A 16,144-nucleotide genomic window follows, 5' to 3' on the forward strand; every position below is an offset into this window, starting at 1 on the left:
CAACACCGCAATTCCAGCTCAATTGGGCCCCCATTCTCTCTCCCCACACAGAAACACACACCATCAGCCTTGTGACAACGCAACGCAATACTAAGACCATGGACGAACCTTCTTCAGCCTCGCAGGCCACCAGCCAGCCCGTCACGCAAATCCGGCTCCTCACCCTCAACTGCTGGGGCCTGCTCTTCATCTCTGATCTGCGCACTCCGCGCCTCGCTGAAATCGGCCGCCAGTTGGCCCTCCTCAACCCCCCGCCGGACATTGTCTGTCTTCAGGAATGCTGGACCCGGGACGACTATCTCGCCATCTGCCGGGCCACTGCTGACATTCTCCCCTATGGCAAGTTTTACAACAGCGGCGCCTTTGGCGGTGGCCTTGCGCTTCTGAGTCGATGGCCGGTTGAGTCGAGCTCCATGTTTCGGTATCCGCTTAATGGACGGCCCACGGCCTTTTGGAGAGGCGATTGGTATGTCGGCAAGGGCGTGGCGTGTGCCAGTGTGAGGTTTGGGCCGGGGAAGAATGATGTAGTTGAGGTCTTCAACACTCATGTGAGTTCATTTCATCTCCATCTCCCCTCTTCATTCTTCACTCCTCGCCAAAACTCATACATCTATATGAGTTATGTGCTGTGTGTAAAACGAGCTGCTTCAAGTAAGAACAGTAGGACCCTGCAATCCATGCATATCCTGCTCATCTCACTCTCTTCTTCACATGAAATTCACCCTCAACATCTTATTCTCCTGCTAACCCGCCACAGACTCACGCCCCTTACGAGAGCCCCCCAAATGACACCTACCTCTGCCACCGCACAGCCCAAGCATGGGAAATCTCCAAGCTCCTCCGCGCCGCATCCCTCTCAGGCCGCCTCGTCGTCGCTCTCGGCGACTTCAACATGACGCCAAGATCGCTTTGCCATCGCATCATCACCGCCCGCAGTCCTCTTCGCGATACCTGGCGTGTTCTTCACCCCGACAGCTCTCTCGGCACCGCTGACGATCCCGTAGAGAAGGCCAGAGGTCTTCCCGTGCCCACTGCCGGCTTCAATCTCAAATTCAATGGATCAACAAGCGATGGCCTCTACAACACCTGGCGCTGGTCAAAGAGCGCCCAGAAGAAACTAAAGACTGACCCTTGCCCTGTCGACCCAGACAGTCCAGATCCTCGGGGTAAACGCCTCGATTATGTCTTCGCCTCCACCGGCCCCTTCCAACCAGACGCCGCCAATCCCCAACAACCTCGAGGCTGGGTCGTCCATTCTGCATCAGTCGAAATGACCCAGCGTCACCCCGAACTCAACGTCTCCCTATCCGACCATTTCGCAGCCCTAGCCACCCTCAAACTCCACGAAATCTCGCCCTCTTCCCCCATCCCCGAATTAGACGCCCAACTTCTCCCCCCAGAAGAAGACAACGACCCCGAAAGCGCCAGCCTAACCCTCTCCGACTACGACGAAATCCTCGCCATGACCCAAGAATACATGGCCCGCGAAGTCCGCCAGCGCCACTGGCGCGGCATCCACTTCTACGCCTCCGTCCTCGTCTGGATAGGCTGCCTCGTCGCCGTGTGGTTCAGCCCCCGCAACTTCGTCGCCTTCATCCTCATGCTCGTCGCGAGCCTGGGCCTTGCCACTGGAGTCGTGGACGGCCTTCTTGCCCTGCTCTTCTTTTGGTCTGAGATTAGGGCCCTTAGGGAGTTTGAGTGGGAGATTCGTACGGCTAGGTCGCTTGCTTCGTCGGACAACACGGCTCAAACACCAGCAGCAAAGGCTGGCTAACGGTGATTTTATTACACATCGGTATATTTAATGAATCATTCCATGTAGTTGGATCGATAGCAGATACTTGAAGAACTGAGCATCTATTGTTTAAGTAAATGCTGATAGTAGTGAATAAACGATATTACTTCACATCTGGCTCCGATGCTCAAACTCTACGCAGTCGTTGGGGGGTTGGATAGCCACTTGGCCACCTTGGGGAGCTGAATATAGGCTTCCTTTGTATAGCCTTCTCAGACGATAAAATAGCAAGCGAAATCATGTAATCAATACCAATTAATCATGCTGAATCCATTAATTCTGCTATGCGATTGTCTTATGTTTGTTTTATTCGCTGGTCAAAGCATCTCCCATCCACCCCGCCAAGTTCCGTCAAAGGATAGGAGCTTCAACTCATCAATCCGTCCTTCAATATGCCTTCTTCCTCACGCTATGCCATTCGTAACCCATAAAGGCGCTCTGCTTTCTTACCTTCATGGCAGTACCCTTCATGTTATCGTCTCGTAGAATAATGTCTCGTGGTCGCTTGGGTACTCTCCGCCCGTACTCCCTCATGAACCTCTTTAAAAGCTCCTTCTCTTCGTCCAGAAACGTACTCACCGAGTCAATCTCCAAGTCCCTGCTGCGGAGAGCCCCTGAATCATATGGGGCGTGAATCATCCGAATCGCCACGTTCTGTATGCTCGGTCTAAACTCTCGCAAAATCCACCGAACTTCTTCATCTGTTAGCCCAGGCTTCTCAGCCACCGACTCAATTCGATCATCAAGGGGTTCTGATTCATCAAAGTAGTGAGTGTCTTCAAGGCTGTCAATATGAGGGACGAATGGTGGTGCTGTGTTTTGAAGGGTATCCCACGGCACGCTTTTGAAGAACCGATGCGCCTTGATGTCTTCGGCGTCGTCGGGGAAAATGTATCTGCCATACATGTCGGTTGATACCGCTGCTCCTGGTTGATGATGATCAAGCATCTGGTATCGTTTGGAACAGAGTCGTACTTCCTTGTCCTGAATCAGGCGGTAGATTAAGTCTTTGCATCTATCACTGACGAGAGGTCTCATGGGAAAGCGAAAATTTTCTCTGTGAGCCTTTGATAGCATTAGCACCTATATGAAAACAATCACAGACACACTTACCAAGATATTTTGCTTTGTAGGCTTCCTGCCTTCGTCTGAAAGAAAAGGCGTGTGTCCATAGAGACACTCGTACAGAATGATGCCGATGCTCTACTAGTCACATCTACCGTCGTAGTAGGTCTGGAAGTTTTGTGCTTGAATCACCTCGGGGGCCATGTATTGACTTGTGCCCACGACAGAGTTGGCTCTCGTACGATTGCTCCGCGTGTTCCTCCACCCTAGAATAGCAGCGAGATCGGGATCGCTTCCTAGGTTCCGCTCGTCATGTCGCCCAAATTCAGCAGCCAGGGCTTGAGCTTTCTCGACCTGCGATTGAACGCTTTTGCAGTCTTCCTGGTCTTTTTCATCGCCTTGTGCATCAAGGTTGAGCTTCCGAAGCAGTGCGTATCGATGGTAATTGTAATATGACGCGTCATGAGGCCACTTTCCATCAAACGCAAGCCCAAAATCGGAGATTTTAAGATGTCCCGAACTGGAGATGAGAAAGTTGTCAGGCTTGATATCACGGTGGATAAACCCAAGGCGATGGGTTTCTTCAACGGCCAGAATCATTTCAGCAATGTAAAAGCACGCTACAGCCTCGTGCAATATGTTCTCTCGAATCAGCAGCCCCAGAAAGTCGCCACCTGGCATATACTCCATCACAAGATATAGATTTGACATGTCTTCGAAACTTGCAATCAGCGGGACCACCCTGCGTGAAAAGGCGACATGTTAGCTAGACAATACATGTATAGTGAGAGAAGGGGAAGGAAATAAAGAGTGTCATTACCAGGTGGATCCTTCATAAGAAACGAGAAAGTCTCTCTCGGCGCGGAGATGGCCCTCTTGGCTGCTTCGAAGCATATCGGACTTTCGTATGACTTTCATCGCATAGATTGGATTGGAGAAATTATACGGCGAAGCTGATTTTTCACGTACTAGCCTGACAACTCCAAAACTGCCTTTGCCCAATACCTTGAGCGGCTCATACTTGGACACAAAGGGGCTTACGTTTTGTTGTTTGGCCTGAAGCGTGCATTTGGACTTCAACGCCCGTATGTCTCTCAGTCGACAGCTCTCTGAGTAATAGAAGGTGCTGTAGTCAACGGCACTATTCCCAGAGGCGAGGTTCGGGCCATAAAAAAGACCTTCTTTGAACTGCCGCTCTGCAAACTCCTGACATCTGATTAAGCGGCGCTGTGATTCACCGCAGAGCTCATTAAAGTGAGTCTCGAGATATATCTTGGCAGCAGCAGCTTTTTCCACTGTCACAATGGTTGGCTTCGGCTTGTCCGTCGCCGTTTCTTCGATGGTCCCCAGCCCTGCGCCTTCTGGGCTAGATCTGGTCCAGCGACTCCGACGACTCAATTTCCTCCTTGGGCTTCCTTTTGCTGAGGGTGACCCAGAAATACGAGAGTCGATTGATGTCTTTCCTGTCAGATTATCGTCCGGGCTTGCCAGTCTACTGCTGTGAGTAGATGACCATATGTCATCCTGCTCGCTCGAATCATCCGATTCAGTAACACTGGTGAGTTCTTGGAACGACTGATGCTGCTGCAGAGAAGTGTCGGAAACCACAACAGTAGAGCTTGGTGATATCTTGGCATCGTTCGACCGTATCTTTCTCATGAATCCCTTTGTCGCTGGTGGCTTTCTTGCTTTCCGTAGCACCGTAGCACCATTGCTCGAAACACCGACGGCGGGATTCTTCCCCTTGTTCAAGTTCAGGGATCTTAGTCCTTCGCTCAGAGACCATTCAAGAGGAGCAGAACCTTGCGAGCCTGCCAATTATCAGCACTGTCTAATATCTCAACCATAAATTGCATGAGTGAACTACCATGGTCATTTTTCCCCTTTACTCCGATGGCCTTGCGGAATTTATCAGTCCATTGCTTTGAGTGTTTTCGATGAAGTCTCAAAAGGTCAGATCCTGCGAAACCTTCTCCTCCGTTGAATGGAGGCCGAAAAGAGGGAATATGAGAGTCATTGGGTCCGTTGGGAGGAGGATCCAGTGCAGGGTGATTCCGCCTTGCATTGTGAGGCTGAGGCAGCATTATGTGCCAGGAATATGAAGGGAAACGGGCGACAGCCACAGAATCCGGCAGCTGAACGGAAAGAAAGGGACAGGGTATGACGATAGAGATGATGATTTTTTTAGTATTTTTCTTCGATAGTTGATAGTTATGAATGAATGAATGACCACGTCAAAAGTATGAGACCGACCTGGTGAACAAGTGGAAAGGGAGAGAAAACAGAGCTGTTGACGATATCGGGGAGAGGGACAGAAAGTAAAGAGGCATGACGTCGTCCATCGAGCACTGCTTCCAGTTTTAGACACACCGCCCGATCACTCTTTTCCAAGCAGAGCGGCATTGAGGGAGTAGCTATCCAGCACCTTCAGGTGTGTTATCCAACACTTTAACATCCATGCCACAGATGTCCAGTGCTGAGTTTAGTAGATATAGTAGGTACTACTTCATCAACCTCTACAGCACACGCAGTGTTTATATAAGAACAATATTTCATTTCGTTTTATAGACGTCTAAAATCGCCCATTTCAAATCCCTAAGCACCCAAATTTTTATCAACAGCGACGACATTGTACATAGGAGAGACCAAAGGAGTACTCGGCCTGTAAAGCTTAAGCTCAAACGATTCCGGCTCCTCGCCTTTGAGAATCCCAAACCCCGATTTGCATGCCACATCCGAATGCCGCACGGCACTATATGCCATGGCAGAGCTGCAGGCCCTTGCCTACAGCACGGCCTCAGACTCCTCATCAGAGGTCAACACGTCAAAGGAAACAAGAAAAACAAAATGAACCATGCCCAGATTCCACGTCGTCCAGAGGGTAGGGGTGATAAATTAGTACACGCAACCACGGAAGTCATCCAACGCCGGTCCCAAGTTTACATTGACTTTTGATTTATTTGATCTCGAGCAGCTTGACGTCGAAGGTCAGCTGGCTGTTGGCGGGAATGCCGGGCAGGCTCTTGGAGCCGTAGGCGAGGTGAGCGGGAATCGTCAGTCGGCGTTCGCCACCGATGGCCATGCCGACAATACCAACGTCCCAGCCCTTGATGACCTGGCCCTTGCCGATCTTGAAAGAAAAGGGCTTGCCCTTCTTGTTGGCTATGGTTCATCCAAAGTTAGTCCCTGCGTAAACAAAGAGTCATGAGTTAAGCTTACCATCGAATTGCTGTCCATTCTGGAGCTTGCCAATGTATCGGACGCCAACAGTGTCGCCATTCTTGACAGTGCGGCCCTTGCCAATGGTGCGGTCATCAACGGTGACGCCCTGGACATTCTTGACACCAAGAGACGCCTTGCCGGTCTGCTTAGCCTTCTCAGCGGTGGAGCCGGTAGGGCCTTGCTCCAGGTTCTTGGCGAACTGGACCTTCTTTGCGTCCTTCTTCTCCTCCTTCTCCTCAGCGGCCACAGCCTCACCCTTGTTGTTCTTGAGCTTCTTCTGCTGCTTCTTGGAGAGCTTGGAATCGGCAGCCTTGGAGATGAGCTCATCAAGGCCCTCAACCTCAGCGGCAGCGCGCTTGTTCTTGCCCTTCTTGCTGTCTGTGGGAACCAGCTTGGGGACCTCCTCCTCATCGGAGTCGACCTCGGTAATGCGAGGATCCTCGAGATCGTCAAGATCATCGCTCTCCTCTTCGCTGTCCTCCTCACCCATGGCATATTCCAGCTCATCGGGGGACAGGTCGTAGTCATCCTCGCCATCCTGGTCCTCCTCATCCTCATCATCCATGATGTAGTTACCGGTCAGGTAAACGGTGTGTGTTCCGGAGACAACGAAGAAGACCTTCTCGCCTTGGTTGACAGTGATATCAAGGGGCTGCTGGTAGTTCTAAATCGAGGTGTTAGTATATCGCATAGGTTTTGGACATGTGAGTCTTGCTCTGAAAGAAAATTTCAGAAAACTGATGGTGTAGTAAGGCTTACTCGCTCAGTGTCGAGGGTGCAGAGAACGAAGTTCTCGAGGTCACCTCCCTCGCTGTCGTCGTCCTCGTCATCCTCTTCCTCCTCGTTATCTTCCTCTTCCTCCTCGATAGCCTTGCCCTTGCCCTTAGCGTTGGCGTTGCTCTTCTTGCCCTTCTTGGACTTGGCACCGTTGATCTCGGCATCCTCCATCTCCTCGTCCTCAGAGTCCTCACCGTTGGTGGCCTCGAGAAGCTTCTTGATGGCAGCAGCCTGCTTCTGTTTCTTAGCCTTGGCAGGGTCGCTGGGGCCACCATTGGCCTCCTCATCCTCGTCCTCAGAGTTACCGAGAAGGGCGTTCATGTACTCCTCGTCGAGCTCATCATCCTCATCCTCGTCCAGGCCGGGGAAAGCGCGCTTGATCAGGCGCAGGGTAGAACGAAGGACAGAAGGAGCGTTCTTGGAATCATCGAGCTCAGGCTCTTGAGTAGGATCCAAAGCGGCCATGGTGATGCGGAACTGCAACAAGGAAGGCGGATGGTTAGCATCAACCGCGCAAAGCCAATGGTTTCATGCATCGGCAATCGTTGGAATCAAAGCCGAAAATAAGGCCAAGTATGCTCGACCCAACGAGTCCCTAGATGATTGGCAACAATAGTTGAGAGAAATAACTTACAGAAGCAGGAAACTCCAAGTTGGCCGGGATCAGCACCTCTCCAGGCGGGACCTCGAGGCCATAGACGGGACCGGGAACAGCAGCCATTGCGACGGGGATATTAAATCTTAGTATTGGTGGTTATGATGCAAATCCAAAAGAATTGGTACAGAGTAGAAGAGAAAGAGTTCCGGAGAGAATGTGGTTCTGCGAGTCCCGAAGGATTGGAGATGGCGACGTGAAGAGGAAAAAAAGGCGAGGCAGGCGACAAGCTCAGAAAATTTCTGGTTGCTCTTTTTTTTTTTTTTTTCTTTCTCCGTCAAGCCATTCAACGATGTCTCCACTGGCAGATTTAGACCAATGGGATCATGCGATAAGGCGGTTATCGTTGATGGATGTCGCTGGCTCAGCAACCGACCCCGCCGAAGCGGAGCCAATGATGCACGAGGGTGGGTCTCACGCCATTGACCGTCTCTGACCGCCTGCAGATTACAAGCAAGCTATCAAAGTTGATGGACTGCAATCAATATGTGAGGCCATCATTAAACATACAACAATTGGAATCAGGGCACTACGGTGTACAATGAAGTCTTCATATCCATAATAATATCAATACTCATATGCACTCTACAGTGTATACCTCACATATATGATAGTCCTTCATCGGCTGCTAGTCGATGGGGAACTACTAAGACAACGCTCTGCTCTATGTCAATTCTCGTAGATGTTGACTCACGACCACAGCAGCATCACGTTATGTGGACCAATCCTCTAGAATGCTCTATAGAACTCTGAGCACTTAGAGGTGCATGTATCTGCCTTCAAGGTGAAGAAGCCATATGCTCAGGACGTTGTCTAGTAATCATGACTTGAACATCGAGACAGAAAGAGGTCTAACTACCTTTCAATTGACATGGGTTTTTTCGGGCGCCACATAAGGGCACCCTGTCTCTCCTCTCTTACATTTATGCTCCCGAATACATAGGAAATTTACATGATATATATCCTAGTGAACGAGAGGCTGTGCGTCTTCAGCAGGCATACTCTACACAACTCAGCTCCCCATTACAAATGTGAACAAGCCACCACCACCTACCCGATAACAATATCTCTAGACAAATCTTCCACCCTCTCTCCTCACGACTACTTCAGATCTCCAACTCAGCCACCAATTAAATACAGTATCATTGGATATGCATAACAATAATATACTTTCTCGCTCATTTCAGGCACCGTCGAGTATTGATTGGCTGAGGCTTCGAGTTTCGCATCTGACTCGCCGCCCGGCTCGGAAGCCCCACTAATCTCCGCTCCGCCTCCGTAATCCAAGACTTGTTCCGCGCACTTGGGATTTTACGGAACGCTGCATTAGTCGCAGCCTCTAAATTAGAGCCCATTTTTGGGGGAAGCAGTTTGGCAGTTACAGTACACTGTAGTTGGAGAATTGAAAGCATCATGATGGATTTGTTTATTATAGCTATGTCCTATTACTAATCCTGAATCTCGCCCAGAGTATATGTAGAGTGCCTGATAAGAGATATTACCATTATGTATCTTCAGTGTATTCATCGGTGCGCTGGTAGATGTGTTCCCAACTCCATGCTTCTTCACATTGGGGTATTCCATACCCATAAACTCCGATTAGATCCTTCGCAATAGCTCCCATGGATCGAGCTGAAAAATGTCCGTATCCTTTCCATTATATGTAACTTACCTACTCCTGCCTGAAAAAGGTTGATCAAACACAGCGAATGATGCTTCAAAAACTTGCTCATAAGTGACCGACATGAATATTCAAAAGCAAATGGCGCAAAGCTCTCTCAAGCAATATCTTCCACGGCCACGGACTTTGCCCGCTGCCGAAGAGCCTTCTTGCTAACGGTATATTGCAAATCGGCAGTCCAAAAATGCGCAATTTCCGCTTGAGCGCAAGGAATAGCGCCATACAACGGAGCTACCAGAGGAACAAGGAGATAGTCAACAAAGTTCTTCTTCAATGAGCGATGGGAGAAGCACATGCCGTCAGCCAGTCCGGCCTGGACCATGTCCTTCTCACGGGTGCGCACACAAACTCGGTGATAACTTTCGTAGAGAAAAATGTAGACGGCCATCTCCATGAAACCCATAGTGCGAAGAACATTGCAAGTAGAAAAGATCCATGACAAGTTGTTGGGGTCGTCGCTGCCCTCAGTGACAAATGTATACAGAGCAGACGCGACCACCAGAATCAGCATCTGGAGAGGAAGAAAGTGTGCTTCAAACAGACGGTGGCCCATGTAGAAGATGTGTTCCCAGTGAGGCTCCTTGAGTGTGTCTCTCGTGATGTCGGAGAAAACACCGTTATCGACTGGCACTTCTGAGGTCTCTTCGACCTGAGACTCGGGGAAATAAGCGTCCAGATTGTCGCCACTGGTAGATCGGTGCAGAGGACGGAAGGCCCTGGATGTGTATTTTCTGTCCTTCCACATCGCGGCCGCCTTGCGCAATGCGAATCCACTGTCCAGAGCACCCCACATGTGTCGAAGTGCCTGACTGTATCGCGCTCGAATATCCAGATAAGCACCGCGCAAGCCTCCCTTTCCACCTCCAGTCACATTGGTCTGGCTCACTGGGCTGAGAACAGTGCGACATGTGAGATGGCCATTCAAAGCAAAGAAGCATTTGATGAACATGTGCAGATCCTCGCCAATGGCATCGGAATCGCAGTCCCAGCCGCCGACACGATCAACAAGGACCAACGGCAGAGAGTACACGGATGTAGGGGGAGCAATGGCAGAGCCCTTGTACAGACCAGACATACCGGCAGCGCACCAGAGAACGTCGGCGACGCGGACCAGGGCAGTAACATTGTGGGCGTTGCGGTCAAAGATGATGGGAGCCGCATACAAAGTGGTGGAAGCTGTATCCGGATGGATCATGTGCATATTGGAAATTTGGGCAAAATATCGTGACGAGAGATGGCTGTCAGCTATAGACACAGGCATGGTTAGCACACAGCGTCTGGGTGAATCAAAATGATACTTTCCACAATAGCGATCAATACAACAAGAAACAGTGAAAATCATTGTAAACATGTCTCGTGAAAGAACCGCCAAACTTACCATCAATACCTGTGACAATGACATTCTTGCGCATAGACATGGGATACTTGGAGCTGAGCTTGCGGGCCGCCCAGGCCATGTTACTGCCTTTGCCGGCCGCTTCACCGGGAATGTCTCCTGGATGCAGCGTATAGTCAATGGACCGAAACCTCTTGAGAAACTGCTGGATAAGGCTCAGGGCCTTTGATTCGCCGCCAGTCTCACGCAGCTCCATACCAAGGTAGACCTGAATTCGACCGCATGACCAATTAGCATCCAGCCCACGCTAATCATGTCGCGCAGCCACTCCACGTGGGGAGCGACAGGGGGGGATATCAAGCCGTTTTACGGCGTATCTCGACTTACATCGTAGCAGCTCTGGGCCTGGGGGTGAGAGGCCAAGACGTCCAGAGTCTCGCGGAGGGTGTCCATCTCTTCCTTGTAATTGGGGATGACGATGGCGTGGATGATGGGGCTCTCAGGCACATCCTTTCCATCAACATAGTATTCGGATTGAGAATCGCTCAGCTCGCTGTCAGTCGAAGAAATGCCGTTCCTGTTGCTTGAGGCCAATGTCTCGGAGCTGGCCACTGAGGATGAAGAGCTGTTGCGGCGATGGCCTGCGTCCTTGTACACTTCCATGGCCCTGCTCTGCACGCCTCGCTTCAGAGACTGCGTGATACTCCAGATGGACCAGCACGCTCGAATGGGAAACATGGCAACCATGAAGTGAATCAACAGGCAGTAGTAGGCGAAGATGAGAGTCCAGATACCAGCTCCAATGCTGGTCGTCTTTGATGAGTATGTCTCGCCTTCGGTGCTTGTTCCTTCAAATTTGAAGCCGTGCTGCTCAACCATCGATTCTCGGGATATGACCCAATAGCAGAGGCCGATCAAGACTAGCATACTCAAGCCGGTGGCACATCGCGAGCACCACGTGAGGAAACCCATTGTGTCTGCAAATGATGATCAGCCTGGGAAAAAGGGGGTGAAGGCCGATATGCAGGAGGAAGCCGGGAGAATCGCCACGAGAATGCACGCTTCCAAGCAGAATACTCGACAGATGCAGGCCCTAACGAACCAAAAAGAAGAAGAAAGAGAAAAGAGAAAAATCGAAAAGAAAGAAGAGAAGAAAAGGGAACGATGGTATCCAAGAGATGAGGGCAGGACCTAGTCTAAGCCCCGGTCAAAGGCAGAAACGGAAACCTGGATCTACAAAGTAGCTACCCGCACCGGGTATGGTACCATACGCATATCAACACTCTTTATTATAAGCTACATGGCCAATGAATCCTTAACACCGGCAGTAGGGGCGGAGAGGAGGATACGGCAAGTCTCTCCACACGTATGATAGCTGGGCCAGGGAGGAGGAGATGCCATATCCCATGCACACGATTCTGCCCACAATAAGTCGTTAGTGGGTTCTAAAGGTAGCATGGAAAGGAAATTACCTGCGATCTGAGGCTGCGTGTTTTCGAGCGAGTAATTGGATTCGTTGAAACGCCGAAGACCCCAGACCCTCTTGGCAATGCTCATGGTGCCAGTATGCTCTTTTAGTACTAACTTGGCCATGCACTTCACCATGTGCCAGATGATGTGACTGGAAACAAGGCTGCCAGACCCATTTTAATAAAGATGTCCCATGATTCAAGTGATTTGGTAGTTTTTCTACTTGGTTTATTTTGTCGTGGAAGTAGGGAGTGGCTCTCTAGTATCCACTGTTCCAAGTTTGAAGCTATGAAGTGATAACACCAGGTGCTAGAAGAAAGTAGCGGTAGTAGCATATACGCAGGGCACTGTATATTAAACAAAAGGCTACCTTAAGCTGTTAGTGTAAAGGGGAGACGAATGTGTCTGTCGTCAGCACAGGCAGGCATGAAGACAAGAACTCGGCGAGAAGATGAAGATACACAGCCTCCTGCAAAGAAGAAGCTATCCACGTTTGCCCATGCGTACAAAGAGGTATCTCTCAAGAAATGGACGTTGAAATATGTGCAAATCCCTCATTGCTTCTGCAAGGCTTAAACAGTAGACATGGAGCACTTGAACCAAAGGCTGCATGTACTAAGACGCCGCACTACTCTGTAGTATCACGACGACATGCGTTCTAACGTGAAGCTAGGACTAGGTAGGCTTTGTGTGCATGAACTATGCTTGCCTAAGATGGGCTTTATTGTCTCAAAAAGCCTGGTTAGTCTCGGGAGATACACATTGTTGCAGCTGGATCTCATGTGTGACGCAGAAATACAATGAATATCGGTGTGTTAGCGGCTTACACACTACACCACACATACATATTCTGACAACTGAACAACACCGTTTACATCATTCTGCAGTCTATCAGCTGGATATCACAAACTAAACATGAGAAATTTAGCCACGGCCTGCCTCTGCTTTTTCTCGGCGGTCAAACAAATGACATGCAGACTATGGTTGGAGTACCCGAGATGTCGCGTCACTGGCATCGATTATGAATCATGGCCTTTAAGACGTTACCTGACACAAACCATCACCTCCAGGCCACTCAGCAAGTCTCTCGCTATCTAAATAGCAAAGCCCCATCTCATCGTCTTGGAGATCTCCAAGGCCTACAGCAGGCTCCGCATTTCATCCCGGCATGGGTTGGATCCAGTTCTCAGCCCACTAACTGTGGCACTCCTCAACGTTCATGTTCTCGCTTGGCTGCCCCAAAAACTACGAGTCGCAAAAGCGTCTGGGCCAACCCAAATGGCACACGCCGCGGCATGTGAACCCCAGTGGACGACCGTTCGGCTCTTGAGGCGGGTCTCTTCACCACCAAGGCGGCTGTTTTTTCTTCTCTTTGCCTTGTTGGTACCGGCGCGTGAACAGACCCATGAGCTTCATGTCGTCCGCGGCTGGCCGCTAAGGGGATCGGCGTTTACAAAATGCTCCTATGAGGGCGCTGCTTTGGCGCATGCATGTCCAACCCCGGAAATAAAGAAAAAGGGATGGTGGAGTGGCCAGGGACCCCTAGATAAGCCAGCTTGGCAGCAAAGAATAGACGGAATCAACATACAGAAACAGACAATCCGCACGTATACGCACCACACTATTATACGCCTCCAGAATCGTACTCGTAATCTCCTCTGGTATGCATATATTCATTTTGCGGTCCCTATTTATTTTTAAGACGAGCCGCGCGGCAATATGGATAAACGCATGACGAACGTCTGTCTGCTTTCTGTTTTCTCATGTCCCATAACTTAAAACGGCCGCCCACTTAGACTGGAACTCCAATACCGCATTTCCAAGGTTGCGATACCTTGCATGCTGCTAGTTGCAGAGTGCATGCTGCTAGTACGCTCTGAGCATCGTCTTGTGCGGGAGCAATGCACTGCCGAGATACGCGTACGTTGAATGTACGCCTGTGCTCCATACACGTGTGAAGCATCACCTCCTGCTTTTGTACCATCACAATCTTCTAGGGCGGGTTTAGGGTACATGGATTTTATTTCATCCATTTCAGCCACTCGACCGAATTAGGTCCATATATGTCTCGACTGTGTGGCTATAAGTATGCTATTTAACAAGGAATAGTTTTGCTGTGCGGTATTTTAATCGGCAATCAGTAGTGTATCTATTGCGAGCGACGACTCAAAAGGCTTGGGCTTTGTTACCTAGCGAGATGGACGACAATCGATGAAGGCGCGTTTCTGCGGAGATGACAGCCCATGCTATCGACAGGCCGAAGAGTTGTCAGCAATTCAAAGCTCTAGACAGCCTCGAAAGCTGTCCTCTCTACAAAGCACCTACGATTCACTTCACTTATAGTGCCTGCAGACACACCTCCCTCTACACCTGAACGTAGTGCTGAATAACGGCCCGGCTCTATCTGTGTATCCTCGTCGAACAAAGCTGAATCAGAGACGTAGGTGCTAATTGAGAGTCTGGCCGACAAGCTGTAGGAAAAATGAGTGCGATCATGGCGCTTTACGTGACTGGAAGCACATTGAAGTAATGAGGTAGGCGGTCCCTGGACTTATTGTTGACTACCTATCCACTGGTCGCTTCGGATCAACCACTTCATGATTGGCTGGAGCTATATCGATTCAGCAACTACGGAGTAGAATTACTCGCAATAAGCCGTAGAGTTGTCCACTCCCCCATACCGATTCGCATGGGCAGGCAGTTCCGTCAAGCCATCGTGTAAACTTGGACCGGGCAGTTCTTGCGCGACCCGGCAGCATGAACAGTAACCCACCTAGTGGACATGACGAGCATCAACATGTGTATCGTTGTGTTCTTGTTAGTACTCGTATACGACCTCTGCTGCGCTCTGAACGGGTCAAGCATCCTCCGGATCAAGGACGCCAGCAGGGATTGCCGCTGCTAAACACCTACGTGCATGCTATACTGGGCCAATTGGGAGACGAACTGTTCTGATGCCACCACTGGGCGTACGTGCGATGACCTCAGCCATGATACATCAAATTGGATGGGAAAGCTGCTAATGCCCATCTCCGGCGCGCCTTTGTCGACCATCGGTAGATCTAGCTAGAAGGCTGGCCGGTGCAGGAATTCCTGGTTTGCTGAGACGAGGCCGTCGGAGCGGCCCGCAGCTCGCATTTTCCATCTGCTGATTGGCCAACTCGCATTTCCCATCTCCTAATTGGTCGCGTCGCCGTCCGTCAGCCGCGATTCTTGCGATAAGGCAACGGATGCTGCCCGTATGACGCTTTTGGATAGATTTACGACGGTCAACGATTTGTAGCCGGTAGGGCTCCTGTGATGGATAGAGATCCAGTACATCACTATGGAAAATATGTTTGCCATCTTGCCCAGTTTGGTCGTCTTCCTCCGTAGCGAGTTATATTCGCCGAGTAACTGAGGTAATGACTTGAATAAAGATTTTTTATCACATAGCCTACTAGACTTCTCCCCACTACTATCATTAGTTTCTTCTCGCAACATTGAGCTCTTAGACAGCTCAAAACTTTGCCAATGTGAAATATGTCGAAAGCAGTCAGAGAACACTTGGCTAGCATTCGATGTTCCTGTTGATGAGCCTTTGATAGATATAAAGGTAAAGCGCCGATGGGGCAATATATCACTTAAGTGGGCAAAAGTGACAGTCACTAGTAAGAAATGGAAGCTGAGACAGATGAACAAACAGTCCTATCCATGGCACTGACAGGCGTAATAGGGGGGTTCAAAGTGAGCTGCGTGAGGTGATTTGAACAGAAGCTTACCTACATGTATACTCCATACCTTGAATAGAAGTGATGGTATTTATGCATGTACTTACTACCCTACTGCTAATTGCAATTTACTACAGACAATTGTATCTATCCATGTGGATAGGAAAAGGCTACTAATAACCCTGAGAAGCCAATAGACGAGACTCCTGAAGACAAAGATCAGTGCCAAGTAGAGCTTATTGATGACGCAACGGCAGAGGTCGTCTGACAAGTTTCAGCTAAGCCCAAGATGCTTGAGCCAATGCTTGCAATAGATATATTACTGATTGCCGATAAAAATAGTGACAGATTATCAAGCATGCCCCTAGAAGTAATAGTCCACCCAGACTGGGGTCGTAACAAATAGTTAGCGCAAGTCTGGTCCGAGATAATC

At 49.9% G+C, this 16,144-nt stretch overlaps 4 protein-coding genes across 4 annotated transcripts; 1 reads left to right on the forward strand and 3 right to left on the reverse strand.

Moving 5' to 3' along the window:
• Positions 1-98: 98 nt before the first annotated feature.
• On the forward strand, positions 99-1,774 carry M431DRAFT_86567 (hypothetical protein; the record flags this gene model as incomplete). The annotated part of the gene is made up of 2 exons (XM_024923697.1): positions 99-548; positions 758-1,774. 2 exons carry the CDS (start codon positions 99-101, stop codon positions 1,772-1,774), a joined length of 1,467 nt encoding a protein of 488 aa, XP_024773916.1.
• Positions 1,775-2,098: 324 nt separating this feature from the next.
• On the reverse strand, positions 2,099-4,536 carry M431DRAFT_555677 (hypothetical protein). Its single transcript, XM_024921426.1, has 4 exons — positions 3,681-4,536; positions 3,016-3,602; positions 2,909-2,943; positions 2,099-2,860 (listed from the first exon to the last, which is right to left on the reverse strand). The coding sequence occupies exons 1-4, from the start codon at positions 4,517-4,519 to the stop codon at positions 2,183-2,185; spliced, it is 2,139 nt and encodes a 712-aa protein (XP_024773917.1). The 5' UTR covers positions 4,520-4,536; the 3' UTR covers positions 2,099-2,182.
• A 1,280-nt stretch (positions 4,537-5,816) lies between these two features.
• Positions 5,817-7,580, reverse strand: M431DRAFT_6463 (hypothetical protein; the record flags this gene model as incomplete). The annotated part of the gene is made up of 4 exons (XM_024921665.1): positions 5,817-6,022; positions 6,080-6,746; positions 6,842-7,336; positions 7,494-7,580. The coding sequence occupies 4 exons, from the start codon at positions 7,578-7,580 to the stop codon at positions 5,817-5,819; spliced, it is 1,455 nt and encodes a 484-aa protein (XP_024773918.1).
• Positions 7,581-9,292: 1,712 nt separating this feature from the next.
• M431DRAFT_6464 (hypothetical protein) lies at positions 9,293-11,503 on the reverse strand (the record flags this gene model as incomplete). Its single annotated transcript, XM_024921666.1, has 3 exons — positions 9,293-10,440; positions 10,574-10,799; positions 10,919-11,503. The coding sequence occupies 3 exons, from the start codon at positions 11,501-11,503 to the stop codon at positions 9,293-9,295; spliced, it is 1,959 nt and encodes a 652-aa protein (XP_024773919.1).
• Positions 11,504-16,144: the final 4,641 nt, after the last annotated feature.

This window comes from Trichoderma harzianum (assembly GCF_003025095.1).
Source record: "Trichoderma harzianum CBS 226.95 unplaced genomic scaffold M431scaffold_7, whole genome shotgun sequence".
In the NCBI taxonomy this organism is placed as follows: domain Eukaryota; kingdom Fungi; phylum Ascomycota; class Sordariomycetes; order Hypocreales; family Hypocreaceae; genus Trichoderma; species Trichoderma harzianum.

Excerpts from the sequence above, each read along its gene's own strand:
- M431DRAFT_555677 (XM_024921426.1), bottom strand. The coding sequence starts at position 4,519 with ATGAGAAAGATACGGTCGAACGATGCCAAGATATCACCAAGCTCTACT. Across the intron at positions 3,603-3,680 it reads TCTTATGAAGGATCCACCTG|GGTGGTCCCGCTGATTGCAA; the intron begins GTAATGACACTC and ends CTTTTCACGCAG. Across the intron at positions 2,944-3,015 it reads CTTCCAGACCTACTACGACG|ACGAAGGCAGGAAGCCTACA; the intron begins GTAGATGTGACT and ends CTTTTCTTTCAG.